The sequence below is a fragment of the Falco biarmicus genome, chromosome 4 (genome assembly GCF_023638135.1).
Source record: "Falco biarmicus isolate bFalBia1 chromosome 4, bFalBia1.pri, whole genome shotgun sequence".
In the NCBI taxonomy this organism is placed as follows: Eukaryota; Metazoa; Chordata; class Aves; order Falconiformes; family Falconidae; genus Falco; species Falco biarmicus.
The window spans coordinates 21,067,424-21,093,661 of record NC_079291.1 but is presented as its reverse complement, the minus strand read 5'-3'; the positions used below and the strand labels follow the sequence as shown (position 1 = coordinate 21,093,661).

The window sequence follows — 26,238 nt, the reverse complement described above, 5'->3', positions numbered from 1 at the left end:
CCTATTGATTGCTCCAAATCTAAAAGTCTAAACTGTTGTCACACTGGGCTGGTTTTCATTGCCCCTTGGATATAAACTGTTATGCCTCTGCAGCTTTAGTAACTGTGCTAATCGTTTTTTCCCAGGCAGTGCAGTTGAATGATCAAGTTGTTTCCAATTGGTTTTAAAGCAGACTGGCACATGTTTCTTCAGGAGCCCTTTGGGATAATTGACCCTGGGGATAGGTGACATAGCCCAGCTCTGGGTTTTAACACGTGGATTGAATGTCGTGCAGTTCACAACAAACAGTTCTGGATGGTTTTCTACCAGACCTGTTAGTATATAGCTTATATATGTTATTTTAGAATATAGCTATGGATATGCAGCTATTGGCATAAACAAAGGCCAACTACATGTTCAGAAAGCCTAGCTCACCGTTTAGGATGTATAGATTACTTTTAGTCATAGACATGTATATTCTGCACCTGCTGGCTTTGCACACCCCAAATTTTCGTTAGAACTATTAGTCTGGGCCCTACTATGAGGACGTGAGTATGCTCGTAGGAACACGTAATAGATATCAAGGTGGGATCCTAGCTTGGGGGGAGAGAGGTTTAGCTGTCAGGCAAGAAGGTTGGAATTTCGTTTAAGGAGGGTACCAAGTATTTTCTGTTCAGTCCTCATCTGAAAGAGAGACCATTGGTTCAGTAAAAGGGTTAGTTAAGCATCACTGCAGGCACAGGGCTTTCTCACCTGGCTACTAGGAGTCACTACTAACCTAAGGCAGAGCTTTCTGGTTCTTACCTTCAGAGTTTCATGCTTTTGGATTAGTTCAAATTGTCTGAGGAGCCTGTTTGATTTGATGCATTCAACTCATCATGTTACTTAATAATTAGAATGATCAAATTCTTACTCTTGAGCCTTACTAGTGGCTGGGCCACAGATTTGGTGCTGTCCTGGTAGGTACCGGGGTGCTAAAAACCTGTATGTTTCCAGAGAAGGTGGCAAAGCCAACTTTTTTCAAGTGATGCACCAGACAAATAATTCAAAACCCAGGTATCTTACAGCTTGTAGAAAGAGGAAAGAAGAAATGTATTTCTTTAAGGAAAAGATTCTAAAATTTGGGAGACAGTTCTAGGAACTATAAGGAGACTGAGAAATGGTAAAATAGGGTACACTGGTATGCAGATATATTTCATATTGAATTATGGATTTGTCCCAATAGCCACTTACGTTGTTAAGCTTCCCTTAATGCAAAAGTCCTTCGCATTCATACTTCTGAGTTGTCCTAAACAACCTACCAGTAAATACTACCTAAAGTATTTGCAAACAGAGAGATGGTGCTGCTTTACATTGTGGCTAATTGCACATTACAATAAAGAATGTCTTCCAGGTGATACAGAAGATGCTTTCTTTTGAGCTATTTCCCTGATGTCTTAGCAATGGAATGACAAAATTCCAGTATCAGTATTAATAATTATCTGGTTTGCATTTCTATGGGGCAGGTTATTAATTAACCTATGCTCCAGGTTCAGCATTGACAGTGTTCTTGACTCTCACTAGAGCAGAATTATTTATGTGTTTTTAGTATCAAGCACATGCTGTTCTGACCTTTCCTGTAAAGATGTATTGTGTTTACATCCTGTGTGTGACATGATAGAAAAATCAAACTCTTCTGTTCTGCCTGGAAAGCTGCGAATAAATGATGCCTTGCAAATAGGTCATCCAATTCCAGCTTTCGGGGAGGCAAGATAGCCTTTAATTTCTGAGTGGAAGCAACGATTTTTCTAAGGCATCAGGAAGCAAAAGCTGGTACGACACAAACCATGCTTTCTATGGTTTTAATCATCAAGTTTTTGTGGGTTCTTCATCTTAATTCCAGTGCTAAGATATGCTTAAATACTGTTCTTTGAAAAGAAAGCCAAAACTAAACATATTGAGGAATCAGTAGTACTGAAAAGGCTTAATGCTGCTGTAGAGGTGTGTAAGAGCTGTGGCTGTAGATGACAAGATCCTGAAACACTGAGCCTCCTTATCTCACTGGGTGCACGTGCCTGTACTGGCTACATAATACTGTAATAAGACCAGAGAGTAGAAAAGAGGATCTGACAGCGACACTGTGTGCTACAGAGTTCAGAATAACATGTTGTTTGGGACATCTCTGTGAAGAGCTGGGTCAGTTTTCCTAATAACAGATGATGGTTTGGGTTGTTAGCATGCCTCCCTTGCTCTCATGTGCAGTTTAACAGGATTGTCTGAGAGATTTTTGGTGATTTGTATGTTGGGTTCGACCAGGTGAGCTGAAAGCACTAGTTTCTGGTGCTGGAGTCCAGTGAGAGCATGCCTGCTGTTAAACAACCCGATTGTGCAAAGCTTGCTATTAAATATGCTACTGAGATTTCTTTCTGGAGTTTTCTTGAGTTTTATGAAACTCTTACTCACTTTGTTGCCTCCTGTAGAACAAATAAAAGAAATTTTGAAATGACAAAGGAAGCATCAGTGCTCTCTTGGGAAATCTTATTTCAGAGGAGTGCAACATCTGCAAAATGACACCTACTTTTCATTCTCCTTCAAGAAGCTGCACCTCAATTAACGAAATTGATGGCTTTAATGAAGATACTTGGAGCAGTGGTTTCAGAGCCACCAGATGCTTTGATAGACCAGAAAGGAGAAAGAATGTATTAATAAACATCAAGAAGGAACAATATTAAAAGGTGTGGCAATGTTTACAACAGTGCTTTTAAAAACCTGTATGTCACAGTTTGCAAGATGTGAAGAGCCAGCTGTGCAGTATTTTCATCCTGTGAATATTAATTAGCCTGTTAGATAGTTAAAGTGCATCCTTCTTCACTAACAGTGAGTTTACTGTAGCAAATTGTGTAGACCAGAGTTATGTTTTGCAGAATTTACAGTGCTGAGGACTTTTGAAGGCAAATTTTTATTTCTGGTATTTTATAGAAAGGTCTAATTCTGTTGCCGTTGAAACTGAGATATTATCTCTCAAACTCAGTGGGAGCTGGCCCTTGCCCACATATGCTTTAATGTCATGTGACATACATTTGCTAATGAGGGAAAATTCGTATACCTCTATGCTGCTTAAATATTTCAGTGGTTTGTGACCTGTTGTTAACCTAGACTGAGGGAGATGCATGTTACTATTTTTCTTTTGAATGAATTGTCAGAATTTGTAACAGCATATATCACAAAATATTTGCATCCTGTTTTATTACTTTGAATTTTCCTTATACGTTTTCCTGAGCAGCAGTTGCTGATGATGCAGGATGCTAACCAGCCACAATAGCTCTCATAGTAGTTTAGGGTACCAGTCGTAAAACTACACAGCAGTACAGGTATAAACATAGTGTTTGGGCAACGTTTGTCCTTGACACACCATTTAGTCCTAGTGACAGAACAGCACGTGTATGAGTAAATACAGACCTTTTCCTGGTCATAAGGACAGCTAACAGGGCCTTCCAGCTCTGGTTTGCTGCTCATCAAACATCAGAAATTCTTTAATAACTAAAAACTGTTATTGTATGGGTATGTGTTCAGCTGGACCGTGATGATGAATCAAGTTGCTGTATCTGCTGCTACTCTTCACCGCAAGTGCTCAGGCCAAAGAAGATATGAATTGGAAAGACAATTTCTGTACCTTCCTGTGACTTCTCAGAGTACCAGGGATCCTCCCAGGATGAGCCTAGCCTGCATATAACAGGAACTTCTTTTTTCTTCTGCATGTTTACAGATACTCTTCTTCAGATCTGAGAGTGAGACATCCTGCCCCCAGGTTCAATCTCCTTTCCTCTCTGGTGGTGTTGTTCACTTTATGCCTTGCTCTGCATAAAGCAGGCAACTTCTGTCATCTCGCTGCCTCCCATTCCAGCACAGAAAGCAGCAGACAAAAAGTCAGCTTCTGAAGTGTGTTAGGATGCCTCCATGTTATGTAAGAAGATAAAATGTGTTGTTATGAGGCATTAGGGTAGTACTTTTTACTAAACAGTGTGAAGATGTACATGTATGTGATTTCTTCAGGGACACAACATCAAGCTGCCACTACTTTCAGATCTTTCTGTTGTGTTCTAAGTAAATAATATTAATGTCTGAGGTTTAATCCACTGATTACTCAGCCTGTGCCTGTCTGACCCCTGCTTTGACATGCAACTTTGATCCCGAAGCAAGGGAAGAGTTTGCCTTTCCTTGGAGTGTTGAATATGGTCCCAAACCATTGGTGGGCTGTGTGCTCTTGCTGTCACTCAGCATCTTCTCAGATATCACCCTTGTGGTCAGAAATCAGTTCCTGTGCTCAGAATTATTTAGGTTCAGAAAGGAGTTTCACTTCAGATCAAATCAGTATAAAAGCAACCTTCTGTTTGTTGACTCTGTAAAGTGAATTCTGTCTGCTCTCAAAGCCCACTCAGGCATTTTTACTGTTTGTGAGACTTTAAAACAGTTCCTCTCTTCTTACAGTGCATTGCAGTTTGGGGGTTTCTGATGCAGTTCTAAAGGCCTTCAGTTCCCTGCAGGGAGCTGGGAGAGGCAAGGGAGTTTGGTGGATATAATCTTCGTTGCAATGTGTATACTGGTGAGGCAAGTGAGTATTTTTTAAGAACTACCATTTGGATTTAAAATGGCTGCAGGTAGATGGATTCTAAGCCCCACAGGTCCCTTTCAAGCTGAATTTCTTAGGATCCTCTGCGTCTGAATGCTATGAGCATCACTGTCACTGATCGCAAATCCTTTACTGACATCAGAAGTCCTTTGACTTAAGTGGTGTTATAACAGCTTATACCGGTTGAGACTCTGCCTTCTAAAGTATTTACACATGCATCCTTTCAGGTTCTGACTTTCACATAAAAAATATGAGAGAAACTCCAAAACAGCTGATTTTTTCCATATGGCGTAGCTGTATGTGAGAAAATGTGACTGCAAGCTGATATTCCTGTAGTTTCCAGCTGCTTAAATAAATAATTTGAAGGCTATGGGAACTGATAAATAGGGAGCATTTCCAAAATCTTCAGGCTATTAAAGGTGTCCTGGACAGCAGCTTTTTAGCAATAAAGTATGTGCTATAGTGTAGCATGGATTTTATTGCAAATCATAGGAAGGATGTGAAGTCCAACTTGTGATACAATCAGAGATAAAGCAATCCTTTTTGGTTTATCTAGTCTGCATTTTTCAAAGACTGTTGTATAAGATAAAGAAAGATCATTTTGATGTATTTGCCGAAGAAATATTGAGATTTCACAGCAGACTGCAAGGTGCACTGCCAGGCTAAACAAAATAACTAATGCTATTGGTTTTAGTAGTTATTTGCTTGCATAATATTAAAATGTTAAAATACTTGGAAATCTACAAAAGTAGTAAGCCTCTTACATAAGATCATGAATTTTCTGCAAGTCTAGAGTGGCCCTCTTTGAGTGGTTTCCAGTGGAGGTGCACTGTTCTTGGTTATACTTCCTTGTGTTTGAGGTTAGGACATTGGCCAGGCTGACTTGAACTGGACCTGGGCTGTAAAATATACCTCTCTGTTTTTGGCTGGATTTCTTCCCTGTGCAGATGACTGATAAAATAAACACAGACATTTTAGCCTAGAGAGGACGCTATGCATAGCATCTTGGCCAGGCCACCTTTTCTGTATAAACCTCTGCATGCTTGCAACATGCGGCACAATTCATCAGATAGCTCCTGAAATTGCTTTTTGCTCTTAAGTTTGACATACTGTATGCATGTTTTAAGGCATAAAATATAACTGAAATGTGTTTTTAATAACATAACTGAAATGTATTTTCACTTCCTTACTTTTTTTTTTGCTTTTTTTTCTTTTCCAGGCAGAGGGTTCCAGGCTCCAGAGAGAGCTCAGAGGATATTTAGCAGCCATCAAAGGTGCCTTTTAAATTTTACATCACATTTTCATAAAGCAAATTTATTTTTAAATTGAGACAAGTAGGCTTGTTTAAGGTATACAAAGACAAATACACGTAATACTGCTTTTGTCATTAGTAGTCCACACTTCTGCTTTGGATCCAGCACAGGCTCTGTAGCCTGTTCCTAGGGATTCTGCACCTTCAGTGTCAACTTGTGTGTACGGTCTTGCATGCATGGCTCATCGCTGACTGTCTTCCATGTGCAGGACCTCTGTGTAGATTCTCATGTTGCATGCATTTTGAGCACCCACAAAATCTACACATCTTGTTACTTACCTTTGCAAATGCTAGAATATGAAATACCCCATACAACGCAAGGAATTGCTTAATCTGCAACATTTCCAAATATTACTGGTTGGATGATGATCTCCTTCCAAAACCAAAGTCTCTGTGATTATGTGATTTCTCATGTATTTCTGATTGCTCAATCCATTTTTTGAAAAGTTTAAAAATCAAATGTGATCTCTTTCGAGACTACATTGAAAATCCAAGTAGCAAAAGCTCACTGGCCAGCACTTAAATATCAGAGAGTAAGTAAACAGCTATTGAAATCCTGCTGGACATTTGTAAATCCAGCACACTCAACTTAGCATCATATGCAGAGCATTCTCTTTCTCATGCTGCTTCTCTTTGGAGGAGTTGGAGGCCAGGTGCTAAAGGGAAGGGAATTAGAGTTGGTGACTGACAGAGGGACACTAATGGGGGGGTGGGGGGTGGGTGGTGATAAATGTATAAATACATATATGTATGTGTATATATTTTTAACCTGGCTCAGGTCCAGTAGGAAAAATGTTAAAAATGAATATGAACATCCCTGGAAATCAGTGTCATAATAAAGCTTCAGCAGCTGTTGACAGGCAGGCAAGAAAGATGGTTTTGATGGGAATTGTAAAACGGGGAGCAAAGCAGTAGCTTAATGTCTTTGACCATCTATTCTTTACTGGTGGGTTTGGCAAGGAGAATCCAGTATGAGACAAAAGATATTTTGCCTTATAGGGATTTGCACAATGTCTTTTGTTCTTAGAGGAAATTTCAGCATCAGTCATTTTTGGGAACCCATTGGATGCTGATTTTACTTCCTTATTTTTCAGTCATCACTTCCCCACACACATTATCAGATGGATACTCAGAAGCAGCGTGATGAGGCTGTTTGTTGGCCAGATGGTTTTTCTGTCATGTAGGCTGACTGTTTACATGATGCTTTGATTTCCGTGTTGGTGACAACAGTCCTCCTCTCCATCTTTAATTTTCTTTCTCTCTCTTTTTCTCTTCTTTTCTTAACACTGTGCATTTGAGGTCCTTTTGCAGGTTTACTGTCTAGTGGGCTACTCTTTGCATCATTTTGTTTTTAACCTGGTGTGAAATTTGTCACTGTGCAAGTTTTGCCTTTTTAGTTATGCTTTTCTGTACAGCATCTTTCTCTTGTTGCAGCCTCTAAGTCCGTATCTGAAAATAATTTGGACTTTCTTACTGAGAATGAAAAGTGTTTGCTAACACCTTGCTATCTTCACATCTTAAAAAAGACCCAGTGATAAGCAGCTTGCAAAAGCCTTAAAAATGTTGTTCTCCAAAGCCAACAAGACACCAGTGGGCATCCTTGGTACACATTTTGGCATACCTTCGTGCTGTGGAGTGAGAGGACACCCCGAGACAGTAGTCTACAATACACAGCTCTCTGGGGCTTTCCTAAAGCTGACTAGCTCAGCAGTGGCAAAGACCTTTCCAGATTTTGAATGGCAAAAGCAGATCCAGCAACAGGTACAGTCTCTTTGTTGCTACTCTTCAAAGGACTGCCGTCATTAAAAGATTTTGGGGTGGCTGTGCACAAAAGCATGGGAACCCCCATATTTAGCACTGGAGTGGGATTTCTGCACCTAGGACATTTGAACCTTGTAGTCATGCTGTCATCAAGGGGCTCATTTTGCAGGGAAAAAGATTGATCATGTAATTGGAAAATAATGCACTTGACATCCTTGTACTCTCACAGGTGTGAGAAAAGCAGTTCATTTTAAAGGGTTTCAGGAGATGGCAAGATAGCAAACTTAAACCAAAAGCATTTTATGAAGCTGGTATGTTGCGAACTCCAGTAATAAGTTTTACTGCGTAACTTTTGAGTGACTGGATATTGGGAGTTGGAAGTACAAGATCTGGGCACAATTTAAGCAAGGAATGGTCAATTGAGCCTTTGTATGATGCTATGTCTGTTCATTTTAACATACTTGATAGTCTGAAGTTTAGTATCACACATTCCTAAAAGAATTTTTGCATTATTCAGACTCCTCTCACTCAGAGGTGCCTCTTAATCTTAGCTGGATCTTGATCTTGACTGCTGGTTACTCAAGGACTCAAAAGAACCATGCCATAAAACTGTTGAACTTGCGAATGGCTTGTATGTGCTTTTTTATTTCACCTGCATGGTAGTTTGACATATGCTATGTATCAGTGGTGTTTGTACTGACAAGACTGTGTACTATCCCCTACAGCAATAGTCATCTTGTATCTCGGTCTTCTGTCTCTTCCAGTCTCCTTGGCAACGTGTATCTGGGTTCTCTACTTCATGATTTGGGGTTTTTTTAAGCTTTTGAGAGCTGTCGATGACTTGAAGGGTTTTATGGGCCAATTGTTAAAGAAACCCAAAATCAGCCTCCCATTCTCTACCCTGAGCTCTTTGCAAGTACCAGTGCAGATATAAACCTGGATCTTCATGCAGGTGACAAGGTGGCAGAGGTAAAAAGGAATCTTGCATCATGAAAAAGAAGCACCATACTTTTCAGGTAGCTAAATGTAGTGAGTAATAGTAACTGATCTACAGGAAGGGAAGAGGAGATTTTGGAGATCTGTAAGCCATTTTGCTGCCTAGCTGTCTGTCTGTGGCCAACAGAACTGCAAATATTCTCCGGACATGCTAATCTATAAATGAATTCTGTCATTTCTTAAAGCAATAAAACTAATCATGATCTTTCTGTAAAATGTAGTAATTAATTATGAGATGATTTAATGGAAACTCTAACGGGTAACTAGCAATAACAGATACAGCCCTTATGGCAGGGTAGGTCATTTCCCTGGAGAACCACACATGAAGCTTTCTTCCCCACTCAAATAATTAAATATTAAGAGCCAGACCAAGATGCCGCACTCGACCAGGAAAACAGTTTGTCTCCATGATTCATCTTAGATTCCCTGCTGGGGAGTAAGGAAACCCCACAGTATATGGGTCCTATGGCCAACATGGGGTCTCAGGCTAGTTGCAATTTTCATGGGAGCTTGAGCACATTGGAACTGTGATGGCAAAGGGTCACCTACCCTCTGCTGTCTCTAGGGTGCTTCATGGGAATGCTTTTGCACTGCCAACCCCAGGATCCCTACCATGTGGGGGCCTCTAGGAGTCATTTGGGGTTCCAGAGGCAAGGGCTCTTTCCCATAGGAAGAAGGATGATTTCATCCAAGAGCCTCAGACTTCAGTAACTGGATTATTAAGCATGATTTTTCCTAAGCAATTCAATTATTTTGACATTTGTAGTTATTAAATAAGTGACCCAATTACTGAGAAGAAGCAGTACTAAATGAAACAACTGATATTAAATATAAATTTCTAACTGTCCATCAGCAGTAAAAATCCTTTTCACATTTCTTACTTTTTTAATGACTTGCTTTAGACAGTTTATCTTTCTCAGTGATAGCAGTTAAAAACAGCAGAGACAGCCTGCAGTCTGTGGCTGAGACATTAATCCTCTTAACTTTAGTGCTGAATAATGCATAAAAGGTATCAGTGCCTAAGAAATAATTCTATGTGAAAACCAGACAAATAAAAAAAAATAAATCATTGGACATTGTAAGTTTATGCCCACAGGCACAAAAAAGAATGGGAAGCCACTGGATTGGTATGTACCGATACACTCATTTTTGGGGTATTGCAGTAAAGCTACTATAGATGCAGTAGCAGGGTGAGTAGGACGGATGATCTTGACCTGTGGAAATCTCAGACTGAAGCCCCTGACTAAAGGAGCCAAGTACTGCAATGTCCACTTGCTTCATGCTGCAGCTGGATTTGGTTGACGTCTTTTACAGGAATGTGGTAGAATGGAGGACTACCAGATTCTTAGAACTGAAAAAAAGTGTAAAAGTTGGTGCAAGTTTCATATGTCTAAAGCACAGGCTATTAAGTTTATTTTCTTCAGCAGAGATATGCCTAAGTCTTGTCGTACTTGTTTGTGTAGGGAAAGGTGCTCTACCCAAGCCTTCTCCGTGACCAAGCTGAGTGCAAGCTGCAGGAGGGATTAGCCAGCATCTGTGCTAGCCTGCCTGCTGCAGAACATACGTGGCAGGTTTGGCATGTAGTGTGCTTAAGGGCAGAAGTTCAGGTATCAGATGGGATCAAGAGTGAGCAGGGATGCACAAACCTTCCTGGTCTGTGTGTTCACCCTACATGGACAGAAGCAGCCTTCTTAAGCGTAGCGATACTGTGTTGGTTTTGCCTTACCTCCTGAGTTGATTAATTTGCCGTGACATTAAAGGTTTTAAATGAGTCCTGCATGGAATAATATGTGAAGATCATCTGTATTTTACTGTAATCTGGCATATTTTAGGCAAAAAAAGACCCTTTATTCACGATCCCTTTCTTTGCTGGTGACACATCATCCTTAAATACTAACCACGGAGGAGGAAAGGAAGAAATGCATCTTAAGTTCTTGCGCTATACCAATTCTCTGACCTTGGCTCTGTCATTAAAAAGCATCCCCAAGAAAATCCCTGAAGAGATCAAATACTCTGTTTTGGCTCAGCACCTTTTGATTTAAGGGCGAAAGCCTGTAGCCTCTGAACACCACGGTTTCCTTTGTACTTGTTCGCCCCCTTTCCCAAACCATTCTCTCCCTTGAACCCAAGGTCTGAGAACAGCCATCTACTTTCATCTTTTTCAGTATCTTTTTTCCTTATCCCACCCATTCCATAGACCACCATGTTTATATTAGGAAGCATGCATTACTGCTTTTATTTTCCTGTCATATCTTGAGCATGTGTTTTGGAGAATATGGTGGAATAGCTACTGATTAGGTCAAGTCTGCTCTTCTAGACAGTTTTCAAATTAATTCTCCTTTTCCACTTCTAAACATTTAGTTGTGCAGAAAATAGAAATATTGACGTTATTCCTAAATTCTAAACCTATATCCTAAACCACTAAGCAGTTAAATCTGAATATCACACTAGCATTTTTCAAGAATAGCACACACAATTTTCAAGACAGCACAGATGTGCTGCAGCAAACAGACTTTGGATAAAAAAATGTTGTTTCTACAAAACAAAAATAATGCTAGGTAAAAAAATTAGGAATGTTCATATTTTGCAAAGAAGTTGAAATAGAGTTGTTTTAAAATTACTGATTCTGAACTGACACTTAGCATGTTAGGTGAGATCTGTTTGGTTTCACTGGATTCAGAACCATATTTAACACCTAATGTAATGGTGTTCTATCCAAATGGAAAGGCAAACCCCAGTGCCTTCACGGAGGGCAATAATTTATTCACTGGGGTCACACTGATCTCACTGAAGACAGATGTCTCTTTATCACGATATCATTGAAGCTACTTTACATTTAAGCCAGCTCATCTGTGCATTATAGAGTGATAACCATCAGTAGTCCCCATTCTTGTTTCACCTGGAGTAGTCAGAACTCCAAAGGTGACTGATGCAGTTTGGCTTAGCACACCTCTCTGTAGACCTGCTGTAAGCGTAACTAAGTGCTGGGCTCTACATACTTCTAAAGCTGCTGGGTGAGCATACAAAATAAACATTCTTAATAAAACAAGGTCCATTATGGTACTCTCCCCAAGTTGAGGCATCTCTTTTCCCCAGATCCTGTCTCAGGTTTTGCTAGTTCTTTGCTTATTATCATTATTGTAGGTAGAAGAATAACAATCTCAACCACTCTCACTTTACACCTGAAAGCTCTTGAGACTTAAATATCTTTGAAAACAAGGAAACAGAAATCCTGAGTTATGTTCTACCCTGTGTGTGACCTCCCCCATTCTGGGGAGCGCTTTTCTTTAGGGCAGACCTAGTTTTTTTCTTAAATCCATTTTTATAGCCAGCAATTCCCGTAAATCTCTGCCATTTTAACTGTGCCACCCTGGAAATGCCTGTTCTTCCACAAAGGTTGGCGTGGTACTCATTATGGACAATGTAGGAAACTTTTGTAGTGTGGAAGAGCTGAGAATAACCAAAGGCAGGTTGTTATTTGATTGATTTTTTCAGTGATAGTCTTTCATTTGGGTATTACATGTCTTTAGTGGGCAGGACTACCCTCCAAGTTGTTACTCGTATTCAGATATGTTTAGTTCAGAATAGAAAATGGAATCCGAAATCTGATAGAAACTTTTTTCCTACATACAAATATGGGTTAATCTTTCTGTGAGGGGCATTTCTTGTTAACCTGAGGGAGCTGGGTGAAAATAAAGGTTTTGTTCCAGCTCTTGAAAGGAAGATTCTAAATGTGCCTGAGAGAATAGTATAGTGGGTACATGTGGTCAAAATAAAGATATTTAGCAACTGCTTCATGTAGTTTGCAGTTCTATGTTCCTTCTTCTGTCTAATTACAGGGATGCAAGATGCCTCAAAGAAGCTTACGGAGTCTCTTCATGAAGTATATGAGCCAGATTGGTACGGACGAGAAGATGTGAGAATGATTGGAGAGGTAAGATGTGAAGAAAGAAGAAAAAAGTATTTTGGCTGCAAATGGATTAATCTGAGCTGTTAAGAAGTGTACATCCAAAATTTCCCTTCATTCTTTGTTACACGTTAAATCCTGTTTTCTGAGCATAGAAATTATTGGTCTTGTGAAATGCACCTCCTGCTGACCAGCTGCTGGATTTGCAACGTCTATTTTACAAACTAGCTGACGTAAGTGAGCAGAATTGGTCCTGATAGCAACCAATTGACAAATTTGTACAAGGCATCATACATGCAGTTTTACAGTCAGATTCTCTGTTCAACTGAATGTTAAAAAATATCAAATCTGCTTATACTTGTGTGCTATGTAACAACTGTAGAGCCAGTGGCACTAAACAGACTATCTGATGGGACATGCACCTCTCTCTGACAAGAATCTGGAATTTAAGGGCAAACTAGGCTGCACGGCACCATTCATTTTAGCCTTTTTAGCTTCCTCCAGTGATTAGAGAAGAATAGGTTGTTCTAGAGGACACTGCAGGAACTTGACTTGAGGTGCTCTGAATTACCTGCTTAAACATCCTTAATTCTGCAAGTCTGCCAGCAAATGTGCTGCTGGTGACATGGAAATGCAAACTGTTATTGGTGCAGCTTTTAACTACCTAGCATTCAGTTTGCAATGCCTCCTGGATAATACAATCAGCAAGAATCTAGAAGACAGAGTAGTCTTCCCAAATCCACATAATGATTACTTTTCTTCTCTATGGCTGCTTTCCTCTACCCTTCCATGGTGCTGAGGAGTTTTTGATTTTAAAAACATCCAACTTCCAAACTGTATAAGTTAAGATACCATACCATTTATATTGTTTTAGGTTAAACTGGGAGATCTTCTACTGCATGTTGCTGTAGCACCTTATCTTGTATCTGCAGACTATTAGATTTCACGCTCAGAAATCTGTAGTTGTGTGTGAAAGGACCAAAAATTGGCTCTTAATCTCTATTAGATATAGGGATAAATGTTAGGTGTGTCTTCTTAAAAAGATAGTTGTGTGGGCAATATTACAAAATCTCTGCCTCTGACTTTTTTTTCCCTATATAATCACAAATGTAGATTTATGTGTCCCTCAACCTAGAGTAAAAAAGAACAATATATTTGTGCAGTCCAGGATACAAATGATCAGTCCAAAAGGGATCCACCTAAATGATCTTCCTCTGTATGGTAGGAAGATGTTGGCTTAAGGAACTCTTCAACAATGTTTTTTGAGTGCATTAGCTTTCAGAAAACATCCGTGATTTTTATTTGTCCAAAATATGTCTCAGCCAGATACAAAGGCAAATGCACAACGCTGGCAGTTGCTTGCTTGCTTCCTATGATCTAATGCTGTGCTGCTCTGTAGACCACCATGATTAAATATTGTGTTAATAAATGAAGTATTTCTTTTAAGCATGATTAATAAATTGTGATAATTCACTAAGGACTCCGTTAGTGTAGGAAACAAATGATATGAATACTGGCATCACACAGCATTTATAATATGCCCTATAGTAGCTCATGGTAAAACAAACACTAGGGAATAGCTTTCCGGACTTACCGGTGAGGATAACAGCCCTGCAGAGCAGTGCTCACCCCCTTTAGCTTCCCTCCCATCAAAGGAGGGAGCTCAGTAATTTTTGAAATGTGCAAAGCAGAGGGGGATCAGGATGTCTAACATGTGCTAATGACTTGTTCAGTTGAGAACCCAGGACCTCGAGCACTGTCTCTATGTAACAGGATTTGCTTCTGGCCAGGAATCTCACCCTGCTCCCCACAGGGTCCTTGTCACATCAACTGCATGAACAAGTTCTTAAAAAACAGAAAACTACAAGGGGTGTCTCTCAGTGACTATCTCAGAGCTGCAAAGGGGACTGGGGAAAAGCACTGTAACTGCTGATGTTGGCATCTTTCATATCTGGCATCTCAGTTCCCTAGCTGTACGAGGTACAGCTCTGTGCATGAGCCATGTCATCAAATGTATCTTAATGGCACAAAAAGTATTGGATGGAAAGACCTTTCATAAGGTAGGTCTCCACCGCTTTTATTTTAAAAATGACCAAGGAAAGCTAAGCTTAAAAATCCTTGCAATTGATGGGAAACCTGCTTTATTTTTTCCTATGTTTTATTTACTTTTCTACTTTTAGTTCTACTTCTTTTCTCTGCAAGGAAGATTTATCATCAGTGAATGTACTTAGGTGTGAGAGCTAGGGCAGCTTCAGATTCTGTGTTGTTGACCCTCAGGGACCCAAAATACTGAGGAAGAACCTGAATCCATGATATCCTTATTTTCACATAGCAATTACTATTTGAAAGAATGGAAACACAAGCTAGTTATTAACCTAAATCTTTTGTTGTGAATTAAAACTTGCAACATCAAGGTATTCCTTTTCATTTAACTTGTAAGTGCAATCTGATTTATTGCCACAAAGAACATTTTAAAACATCAGCAAGATTAATCTTTACCAATTACATTTGTATTTCTCCTAGGTTTGGAGTGGAATTAAACTACTAAGCGCATTTTTGTCTTTTCTACCTTTACAGAAATGTGATGAACTTTGGGAAGACTTTCATCAAAAACTGGTGGATGGGTCATTATTGACCTTGGATACATATCTAGGACAGTTTCCTGATATCAAAGTACAGTAATGATCTCCTATAAAGGACAGTTTGTAAAATTACTGTTGAGTCATACAATAAATAGAAAAGAAAAAAAAAACAAAGAAAAATTTAAAAAAAAAAAGGGGGGGGGGGGGCGGGCGGGAATTGGGGGAAGAGGTGGATGTAGTTCTCTCCTGCAATGTAAAAGATGTTCTGTAAGTAAATCCCTGACATTAGGCTGCACTGATTTTCCAAGTGAATAAAAATATTTTTCATGCAGTAGTACTTGGAAGTAAATTAGCCTTTGGAGAAAAAACTTTTACGTTTTTTCATGCTCCTGTTTATTTGGTATGAGATAATTCTCACTGACCTCAACAGGGAGACATTAAGTGCTTCAGCTGCTAAAATGCCAGGTAAATTACAACATGAAAAGCAGGCCTTTTGTAATTGACTAAATGCAGCTGTGAGTATCTAAGCATCTTTCTCTTAACTAATCCATGGTTCCTGTCTTTTAATTAGTTATAAAAAGATTTTGTAATACACATCAGGAGAGACTGTTATGCAGATTCTAGCCTCTCCTAGATGCCTGTTCGGTCCAGGGAGATGGTTGCTAAATGAAATGTGTAGGGATAAAGAATCATTACGGGTGAGAAGTAGTTACTTTTACATTTGAACATGACCGTATCAACATAGCTGGAAATTCTTAGTGATGGTTTATAGTTGAGTAGGTATCCCCTTTGTCATTTACCTCAGGGACTAAAGAAAAAATAATAAAAAAATCCCAACATTACTGACGTTCAGTCTCAAACTTGCTTGCAAATCGAACTACTCTTTATGCCCTCTCAGCCTGTGGAATTTAGATCTAATATATAGCTTTGTAAAGTCAGTACATATTGAAGGACTTGTGTTCAGTTTTAAAAGAATTATAGCAGGTAGATTAGAATTCGAGTTTTATGTTGAACCCCAGTTATCTTAGTTATGTACCACAGCAACTATACTGAGAACATTAGAAAAAAATATTTAAGTATTTATTAAATTTTCATGTTATATATAAGGGAAAAAGATGGTGTTACCATGAGTTTAACAGGTCCACTTACTCTGGAGAATGAGACAAGCCATGCATAACAATGACGTCTCACTTCTAAGGCCTGTAAGCCCTACAACCCCAGAAACCCCTTCCAAATAATCTCAGAATGTGTTCCTTATTTAAAATAAGGTGATTTGTTTGTCTCTTTTACCATGTCCGTGTTCCTACATGATATAGTAATTCAGATATGAACAGCAGATAAGGGAGAATAAAAACATGTGAAAAACTTACATGAAGGCATAGGTAAAATAGCAGTTTAAGAAGTGCTATTTGTGATGACTTTCGTTTCTACCCCTGTACAGACTCGCATTGCAAAACGAAGCAGAAAGCTAGTGGACTACGACAGTGCAAGGCATCATCTAGAAGCCCTACAGAGCTCAAAAAGAAAAGATGAAGGCAGAATTACCAAGGTAGCACAATCAGAAGGATGCTGGCAGAAGACCTAGGGAGCTTGGATGAAATTTGTTTCTGTGCAGAGACAGAGCAAAAAAAAAAATAGTTTCTTTTTTCTCTCTCAGAAATTGAAATAATGATATCCTTAAGCATAAGTGTGTGTTAAGTGTTTTGGTGCATGTGGAGGGCATGCGTAGCCTCTTTCAGGAATGAGTCCCATTTGAGCCCTAACTTCCTCTCTTGATGAGACTGAGGGGACAGCAAGTCCTGTGTTGGCCTGCATGGTGTGGGACTAAGTCACATCGATTGATAATAAAAATTTTAAAAGACCTACCAAAACAAGCACAAAACCAATTTTGGCAGGTTATGCTATGTCATAGTGATTGCAGAAGTCACCCTGTTTCATTTTGGTTTAGGCAGAAGAAGAATTTCAAAAAGCACAGAAAGTGTTTGAAGAGTTTAACACTGATTTACAAGAAGAGTTGCCATCTCTGTGGTCACGGTAAGCCTAGGCAGATATTGTCTGGAAAGCATAAAGGGGGAGTGAGGGAAGGGAACTAGGGGATTTTAATGAGCTGATAGAAAATGGTTTGATCCCATCCATTATCTTTTTGAAATAACAAAAGGGGAAATCCTGTAAATGATCTGAAATTATACTTACTGTAAGTGTATTTATACTTATTTCTTTTAGTGTATCTTGGTACTTAAGACTCATTATCATATCTTCATCTGAAGTGCAAAAAGTTTTCCATTTTATGGGTAAAGAATTGTGTCAGAGCACAGAACAGCAGATCATGACTACCATAACCATAACCTTTCTGAGACACCTTGTGGGGAGACAGCTGATCCTTTTTTTTTCTTTTTTTTTTTTTTTTTTTTTTTTAAAAAAGCCACTCTTAATAAAAAGGATCAAATGTTTCCACTGACAAAAGTAACTGTACACATAAGCCACATGCTTTTGTGTTCTGCTATTGGTCTACTTAAAGGTCATTTTTCTGTAAAAGTATCAAAAAAACCAAAAGACCTTAGAAATGTATAAATATTTTGTGTCAATAAATATATACCTTTATGACACCAAGGTACTACCAAAGCAGTAGAAGAAGGAAAAAACTATGTCATAACTACATCAGAATGCACTGACTATGTCTGTGATGTAAAAGCATTTGATGGCATAGATCATTCATTTGGGATGTTTAACCATGAATTGCATTTGTACAGAAAATTTAGACAAAATAACAGGAGAACAAAAGTGGTAGAAAAATAAGCATCTCATTAGTGTGCTATGTTCTCTACCAAGTGACAATCTGGAGTGGAAATGGTTTGTGAGTCACTGTAGTATCCTTTGTCTTCTCTGCCTTCCAAATTAATTCCTGTTATATTTAAGATCAATAGAGGATTTTCCTGCTGTGTTTCTGCCTATTTCAGTTGAAAAGCTTCTTAGCGCTTCAAGATACATATTTTATGGGCTTACTAAATGTAAAACTGCAAATCAATGATTTAGTGTAAAGGCCTTTTTATTTTAATATATGTGTTGCCTACTAACTAGTCTCAGGGAAAGGTAGAATTTGATTTGAGCAATAGGCATAATTTAGAATGCTTTCAGAGTCCTTTTTTTTCCGTTATTACAATTCCTCGGCAAGAAAATGATCCATTGAGTTGACATTTTAAAGGCTTATTCTTGTGCCAAAAATGGTTCTTGTTAATAAAAGTTTGGAGAAATTACACATGAAAGTTTTAAATAGGAAAAAGAATAATTCAAACCCTAACAAAACACCTTCTAGTTTCTAAGTGTACAAGAGGTGTGGGATCACTCACCCCAAGCAAGCATATTTTTGACTGCATGTGTAAAAATATCTAGTCTATATTAGAAATTATTTTCTCTTGCATACATATGCATGTATTTCAGGGCTGATTTCTGTAAGTATGGCTGAGCTTGGGACACGATGCCCAGGCTGTACTGAGCTGTATACCTGAAAGCTGCCTCCAGACGCGCCTGTATCACGTCGGTGCTGCAATAGTATTTAGGACACAGCTGCTCGCAGTGCTGCTCTCCTTTCAGTCAATGGTTGCCTGCTGCCCGGTGGGAGATGGTGTGCTCAGAGCACTCGCATTCTGTGTGCTTGTGCTGCAGCCATGCCAATCCTTTTGCAGTCTTCCCCTTCTCTAAAACAAGCAGAAGCCCTCCGCAGTGGAGTAGTCTAAACTCAGTTCACTCTGTGTGGTGTGAAGTATGATAGTTCTTAACACAAACAGAAATAATCATGAGCGAACTAGTCTGAAGTTTTGACATTCAACCCACTTATGTGCTTGGCTGAGAATAGTAACAATCAAGAATGTTGGTTGTAGTCTGGAAAAACAATAATTTATTTGCCTTTGTGGCCCTCTCACCCTTATCTTTTATTCTTTTTCCTTTCTTTGTGCCATCCTCCGTAGACGAGTTGGCTTCTATGTGAACACCTTCAAAAATGTATCCAGCCTTGAAGCCAAGTTTCACAAGGAAATAGCTTTAGTGAGTAAAAATAAATATCTCATATATAATGGATTATGTGATATGCATAACAGCAAGCAAATGTCTTGTAATGCAGCAGTAAAACTCTAGCAGAGGCACACATGAGAGTTTGCCCTAGATCCAGATTTATAGTATAACCTTTGTATTCATCTCTACTTGCCATTTTTCTACTCTTCTTAAGGAAGAGGCAGCCTGTAGAATTTTGGATTACAGTGCATTATCAGTTGTAGCACTAAATTCACTTTCTATTTTGATAACTTCTCCATTCTTTTTAGCATACTTTTGCCCTTAGCATTTTTTCCATGACCAATTGCTAAGCATCTCATTGCTTTAATCAGTACAAGAAAAACATGTCAAGCATTCCCTTCAAGACTGTTATATGCATTGTCAGCAATGCAGCATTATATCTGTGACTGTTAGGCACATTGAGCAGTTTCAGTGAGCAGTGAGAATCTTTTGAATGTACCTTGGTAAGTGGTAGTGTATTATCTATAGTAACCTACTAATAGGAACCAAAAGTGTTTGGAAATCTTGTTTAACTGAAGTTCCACGTAAATTTGGATTAGGTTTTTGAGAGGAAAACATGAACCTTCTCAGCTACCCATGTTGCTTCAAATTCAAACCTCCTTCATCAGAGATCAGGCAGCAGTCAGTCACACTTAGAAACTTGTTCTCTGAGGACCAGCTTATGTTTTTGAAGAACTGCTGTTCTCTTTGATTCTATGGATTTTGATACGTTTCCACTTAGCCTTTTGATATACATGACACTGAGTATTTTTGGAAGGATCTGTTTGCCATTTTAAAATTATCAGTTATCAAACCAGGTTTAATCATGATAGTAGTGCTTCATATAAACTCAGACAAGTGTTTTGTTTTCTCAGCTATGTCACAAACTATATGAAGTGATGACGAAGCTGGGAGATCAGCATGCAGACAAGGCCTTCACCATTCAAGGGGCCCCAAGGTGAATTTACTGCTTTTTTTAACGAATTGTGTTGCAGTAGGCTTTGTGGATTTTAGCATATGTAGTAATCACCTACACCCTGTGTAACAATTGCTGCACAATATGGTCACTGGGTCTGTTTGTTCAGGATGGTAGATGAAGATGCCTTGGATTAAGTTCTTCTAACATGAGTAAAGGTGCAAAACTTTCTTTATTACCCACTTATTTTTTCTTTTTAAAAAAAATAAAGGCTGGATTCTCAGCTGTTGCAGTTTAGCCTAGTTCATTTTGTAGGCTGTTAAACCAAGTTGCACCTGCAGAGTATTATAGCTCATTTATTCTTAGATACTTAGTTTACAGCAAAGTTTCTAACTCTCATATTTTTTTTTAAAGCCTTGAAATATTTATATATGGGTTTAGCTCCTAAAGGCATATGATTAGATGTGAATCCCAACCTTTGTAAGTCAGCTTTTATCTTTTCTCCTCGTGGGGAAAAGTTAAGAAATGTGATCTAAAAGAGCATCATAAAAGCTGAAAAGCTGAAGTTAAAAGAATGTTACAAAATACCATATTTTTAATTACTTTCAAGAGAAATCTTGTCTTAAAATTAAAAAAAAATAAAAAAGAAAATCAGAAAAAGTTTAAAATCACATGGTGCTTTGGTAAGGTTGGTGGATGCCAGCACAGTATTTTTGATTTTTTGCTTGCAACAAATGTAGCATCTCTGCCATAATTTGATCTCTTGGTACTGTAACAGTGGTAGGCAGAAGAGGTTGAAGTTATAAAACAGTAAGACTTACCAAAACACAATGATACTTAGAGTGAGTACATAAATGCTGAATTTCCAGCCAATCCCAGTTCATCAGAAGCAATCAGAACAATGTTACAAGCTACTGCTAATTTGCCCTCAAGTTGGACTCAGATTAGCAACAATTAAGACTGCCCAAACAACATAGCATCTGCCTCAGACATATGGCTGATATTTGTACATTTGTTTTGATCTCACTTTGAAAGAACAAAGAATGAAATATTGAACCTTCTGACCTAGTGCAAAATTCAGAACTACTTTATTAAGAACATGTCCAAAATTTTTGTTTTGGATTAGTTCGATGTTAATCCATGCTCACATAGGCTTAACACACTGCCTCCAGAGCTGTTGGCTTATGCATCACCACTTCTAGCCCCTTTAGGACAGACCTACAAGCTGGACTATGTTTCCATAAAAGATTTGTAAAATACTTTTATGGGATGAAAAATAATGTAGTTTTTGAAAACTTCAAGCAGTTTTTGTAATCGACAGATATTTTGTCCACCTGTGTTTCCTAGACCATGTCCAGTATTCACATGCTCATTCCCACTGAATTACTCATTCCATCAATGAGAGAAAAAGATAATTACTGCTGCAAATGGGTAGAGATAGGTTAATGCAGTCTGGTTTTCCTAAATTATTTTTTAAATGTTTTTAAAAATACATTATTTTTTTAGTTACCATGTTATCTGTTTTTCTGTACTGTTCATAGAGCCTTGTGTGAAAATCTGGATAGGTTTTGACTTCCATTATTAGTTATGATGCTCTAAAAGGCTACTCAGGAGTGGGTCTTTGTAAGATGAAACAGCTTTGCTTTTTAGATGCATGAGAAGTAGATACTAGACAAGTACAGTATCTAATCTTTCCTTAAAAGAACTGTATAAAAAGAAACATCTTAAAAATTTGTATGCTACTGAATGCTCTATCCTGAAGGCAAATATTGTACCGGGGAAAGAAATTTCTTAACAACTGCTTATTTTTTCTTTTTTTAATATTTCCACAGAAAGAGGTGGTGAGTGTGAGCTAAGTCTATCCTTTCCAAGGAATGAATTTTTCTTGTGTTAGCATTAGGAACATGTTTATGCTGTGGTCTCCTCAATCAGGTAGTGCTTCTGTTCTCTGTGAAGATGTGTAGGAGTTGCTCTTCTCTTACTGAGTACTGTGGTTGTTGAGTGCCATAGTTTATAGCCCCCCTGAGTTGTAAGCTTTCAGCATTTCTAGGTAGCTGAATACGTGTCAGTGTTTGCACTGCGTCCTTTCATGGGAAGGACAGATCCCTTCTCAGGACTTCACCAGACCTTTTCTTAGCATCAGCAGAGCTCTGCTGAAGTCACATGACTACTGCTTGTTTGTTGTGGTGACTGTCCCTCTAAATACTGACATCTTTATAATAATCTTAGTTATATTTTATTTTATTGAAACCTTTCTCAAGTTGCTGAGCTTTTAAAATTATTTGCGTTATTCGTTGTTATGCTTTCCCCTGGGGTTTTTATGTTTAGAGCCTTTTATTCTGGGAACTGTGTGAAATGAAGACAATAATTCCATCTCACATTTTATGATAGTTACAAATTTACATGTAAGGCATTATTTCAAATACAGAATCTGAAAAAATGCAGGTACTCTGTTTCCCTCAAGTTATAATGGTCAGGTAAACAGATACTCCAAAAATCAAGATCACTCAAAATTAGAAATTCCTTTGATGCTGTAGATCACTGAATTTTAATGTAATTTGATTGCAGTTTTAGCTTTAGTCATTATATAATGGCTCGGTTCATCTCCAGTATGTGCTGCCTTTTGTGGTCCCTGGCATTACATCAGGGATCCAGTTCAGCTGTTGCATCACATTGTCAAGGTAATAAGTCAGCATGATACTCACCATTGCTTTGTTTCTGTCTAGTGATTCAGGTCCACTCCGCATTGCAAAAACACCATCACCACCAGAGGAGGTCTCTCCCCTGCCTAGCCCTACTGCTAGTCCCAATCATATGCTGGCACCAGCATCTCCGGCACCAGCCCGGCCTAAGTCACCCACACAGGTAAGCAGAAACGTAGAAGGAGAAACTGCCCTCTAGTGCAGTAAAAGATAGCTGAGGTGATGTATATGATGGATTTTTCATCTGGGCTGTGACTGAGAACTGATAGGCAGGCCACTGGCTCTGTTGCACTCTGTTCTGTTCACTGGTTATTCATCCCTGTGTCACAAGCATGGGTGGAAAGTGGTTTTTGTATAAGGGGGAATGAAGAACGTTTAAGGTGCCCAGTAAACTGGAGCCACTTGTGGCAACAAAACAGAATACTTCTTAAAAAGTTGCGTAGTCTCTAAGGATCCGTATACCAGCAGTGTTTGAAAAACCTATTTCTAAAACCTCCTTGTGGATTTCAGTACATTACGTACTTCTGCACTTCATTCATCTTCAAATTTATGCTTAGACTGGATAAAAATTAGCCAGTGAGTATCACTGTCTGGCAAGCCTATGAAACAGTATATAATAGAGCTAGCTTAAAAACTGCTGTGAATAATTACTGATAAGTAAAGGCTTATTGGTTGTTCTTAACACTGAATTGAGAAGTTTGACACGGAGTCACTGGAGTCGTGTTATTGGTGAAATAAGAATCAGTTTCATGCATCAGTTTCTTCTGTAGCATGAGTTGTACACGATACTTAACGAACATATCAAAGACTTACATTGATATTACTGATGTTTTCAGAATTGGGATAGCTGCTGTGCTGATTGCTATTTCTATGGTGGGGGCACATCAGAAGAAATTTAGTTTTGCATTTAGTTACATGTGAGCACACTTGTTTTGTCTCTCTCCCAAAATGTGATGCCTCACTGCTTGAATATTCATCTGGTAGGACTCAGTTTAGTCTTACTGGTGCCAATGGTGTTATGTCACTATACCACCCAAGGATTTTTTGTGGATTTTTTTTTCCCTCGGTATTTTGACAGGTTTTTAAATTACCCAATAGTATTTGGTATTATTCCAAGCCATTAGTCTGTCATAGTTATGTGAATCTCTGGAGAGCACGGGGAATTAGTAACCTAAGCACCTTTGAGGTACTGTGGTTCCTGGAGATGATATGGTCTTAGCATTAAGTAGGCTTTAAAGGTAGCGACAGGTGGGCAGGGACAAAATCCCAAAGCTAAACAGGAATGAATTTAAGAAGCCAAAAAGCTGCAGAAGCCTGGTACTGTGCAGTACCACCATTCCCACTATGGGCTGCATAGGAGAGGAAGTGTCCTGCACTGCATGCCTGTCACAGCAGAAAAAAATCAGCCAAGAAATGTTTTTGTATGACATCTTAAACCTTAAGTTGGAATGTTTTTGAAGCATAGAGTTGGGTTTTTTCCCCACAATGTTTATTTTGAGGCATTTGGAGGTAAACAACCAAACGTTTCCTTTCAACCCATGACTTATGCCCACATTTAAGGCAGCGATAAAATCCTGACACAAATTGTTTAGGCCTAGCTTAAAGCTCTTTCTTTTATCCTTGAACTGGTCTATGATATTTTTGCTGTCTGTCTAGCTGAGGAAAGGTCCGCCAGTCCCACCACTGCCTAAGCTCACACCCACGAAGGAATTGCAACAGGAGAACATCATTAACTTCTTTGACGACAACTTTGTCCCGGAAATTAATGTGACGACCCCATCACAGGTAAGCCTCAGAGGACAGTTTATGGGTCCAAACCTGCAATTACCCTCAGTTCTCCAAAACAGTGGCCTTGGGGGTGATATCTGTGCGGAGGGAGGAGGAGGGTGCAAGCTGAAGGCAGAGGCATAATTAGCATTTTATGTTATCTTGAAAGGGTCACACACGCAGTGTTTTAACTTTGCATAGGCCACACATAATCACTCAAAAGGGCTAACATTGGTAACATGTTGAAAAAAAAATAGATTTTCTGAGAGGCCTGACTAAAAATACTGTGAAGCAGTCACGTTTGAGATTTAACTGCATCCAGGTTACATTACAAGCTGAGAGTTCATCTAAGATGCTTTTTTTCTAATCCTAAGAATCTCAAATGGTACTTTGTGTCATCCTTCATTATTTCTGTTTCTTCCATCAAAATCATAAAAACTATTCCTTTTTTCTTTTGATCAGTCTAAAAAAAATGGAACCTGGCTGGTTTAATCAACTTTTTGCAGGTATAAAAGGCTGCTCTGGCTATATTATTCATCCACTTGGTTTTGACTCATAGAAATATTAGCTACACAGCAGAAGAGTGATCAAAATTACTTTTATCAATTATTATGAAATTACAACATGTTAAAAAATTGTATATAACAAACAGAAAAGCCAATGTTGTAAAATAAGTCTGCATAATTTGTATTCAATTATTCAGCTTTTATGCAGTTATAGTAACTGCTGGTTGTTCAATAATGGACTGTTTCTATTATGGTAATTACAACTCTGAAATCTGAGCCTGTGTCTGGTAGACTGGGGAGAAATATGCAGATCTGAAGCTTATGCAGAATGTTTATGAATTTTTGTTTTCATGTGAATTATTGTTTTTATACTAATTCATTTAAAAACACAGGAGAATTTAGACACAGCAATGAAAACCAAAATTATTTTAGAAAATTTGAACATGTGATGCTTTGTTTCCTTGTGGAGGGAAGAAAAAGGCATTGCTGCCCATATGGATCTGTTGGGAAAAGAGTTATTTATAGTTAAGTCCCCATGCAATTAAAGAATTAATGGCAGTTCCCAGTGTGCAGCCACTGCTGGGGCATCCTGCTGAAGTGAGATTGCAGGTCTGTTGCATCATTGTACCCTGACTTCATGGGAGTTATCGCTCTGGGAGCATGATCCTTGACATCAGTGGCAAGAGTCAGTGTAACCTGTGCTAGATGTGGCTCCCTGCATTAAATGCTGTATCCACCTAACCTTCACCTGTCAAGCCAGCAAAGGAAGCAAAAATAGAATCAGTTGGCTTTTCAATTAAGAGATGACACTGAAACAGGGCTTTAAATGAGTGTAAATCAGATTTCCAGATTCTTTACATCTTTTCTACCAGAGATTGGTAGAAAAGTAGAATGGCATAATAAAGATGGGGTGTACGCCTGAGAACTGTAAGCTTTCTCTTATCTATCAAGGAAAAACTGATCTCCCTTCAATGAGTGATTTATGTCCCTCCCTCCTCCCCAGTCAATGACCTGGGAATGACCTAAGCTATTCTGTGGCCACCTTCTCATGAATCATCTGCACTTCTCCCTGCACAAAACCCACCCCCATCACTAAAGCATCCTTACTGTATCTGAGATCTCTGAGCATGTACAGACATACCCAAACATTGTGA

General features: G+C 38.7%; 1 protein-coding gene across 11 annotated transcripts in view; it reads left to right on the top strand.

Annotated features, from left to right (window-relative positions):
* AMPH (amphiphysin) overlaps positions 1-26,238 on the top strand; it is a 120,806-nt gene that overhangs the window by 62,099 nt on the left and 32,469 nt on the right. For all 11 annotated transcript variants that reach the window (XM_056334677.1, XM_056334676.1, XM_056334675.1 and 8 more), the window contains exons 3-11: positions 5,808-5,862; positions 12,497-12,591; positions 15,142-15,237; positions 16,588-16,695; positions 17,095-17,180; positions 19,112-19,187; positions 20,069-20,151; positions 22,836-22,974; positions 24,468-24,596. In XM_056334677.1, the coding sequence (XP_056190652.1) occupies positions 5,808-5,862; positions 12,497-12,591; positions 15,142-15,237; positions 16,588-16,695; positions 17,095-17,180; positions 19,112-19,187; positions 20,069-20,151; positions 22,836-22,974; positions 24,468-24,596 (867 nt within the window). The remainder of the gene's footprint in view (positions 1-5,807; positions 5,863-12,496; positions 12,592-15,141; positions 15,238-16,587; positions 16,696-17,094; positions 17,181-19,111; positions 19,188-20,068; positions 20,152-22,835; positions 22,975-24,467; positions 24,597-26,238) is intronic.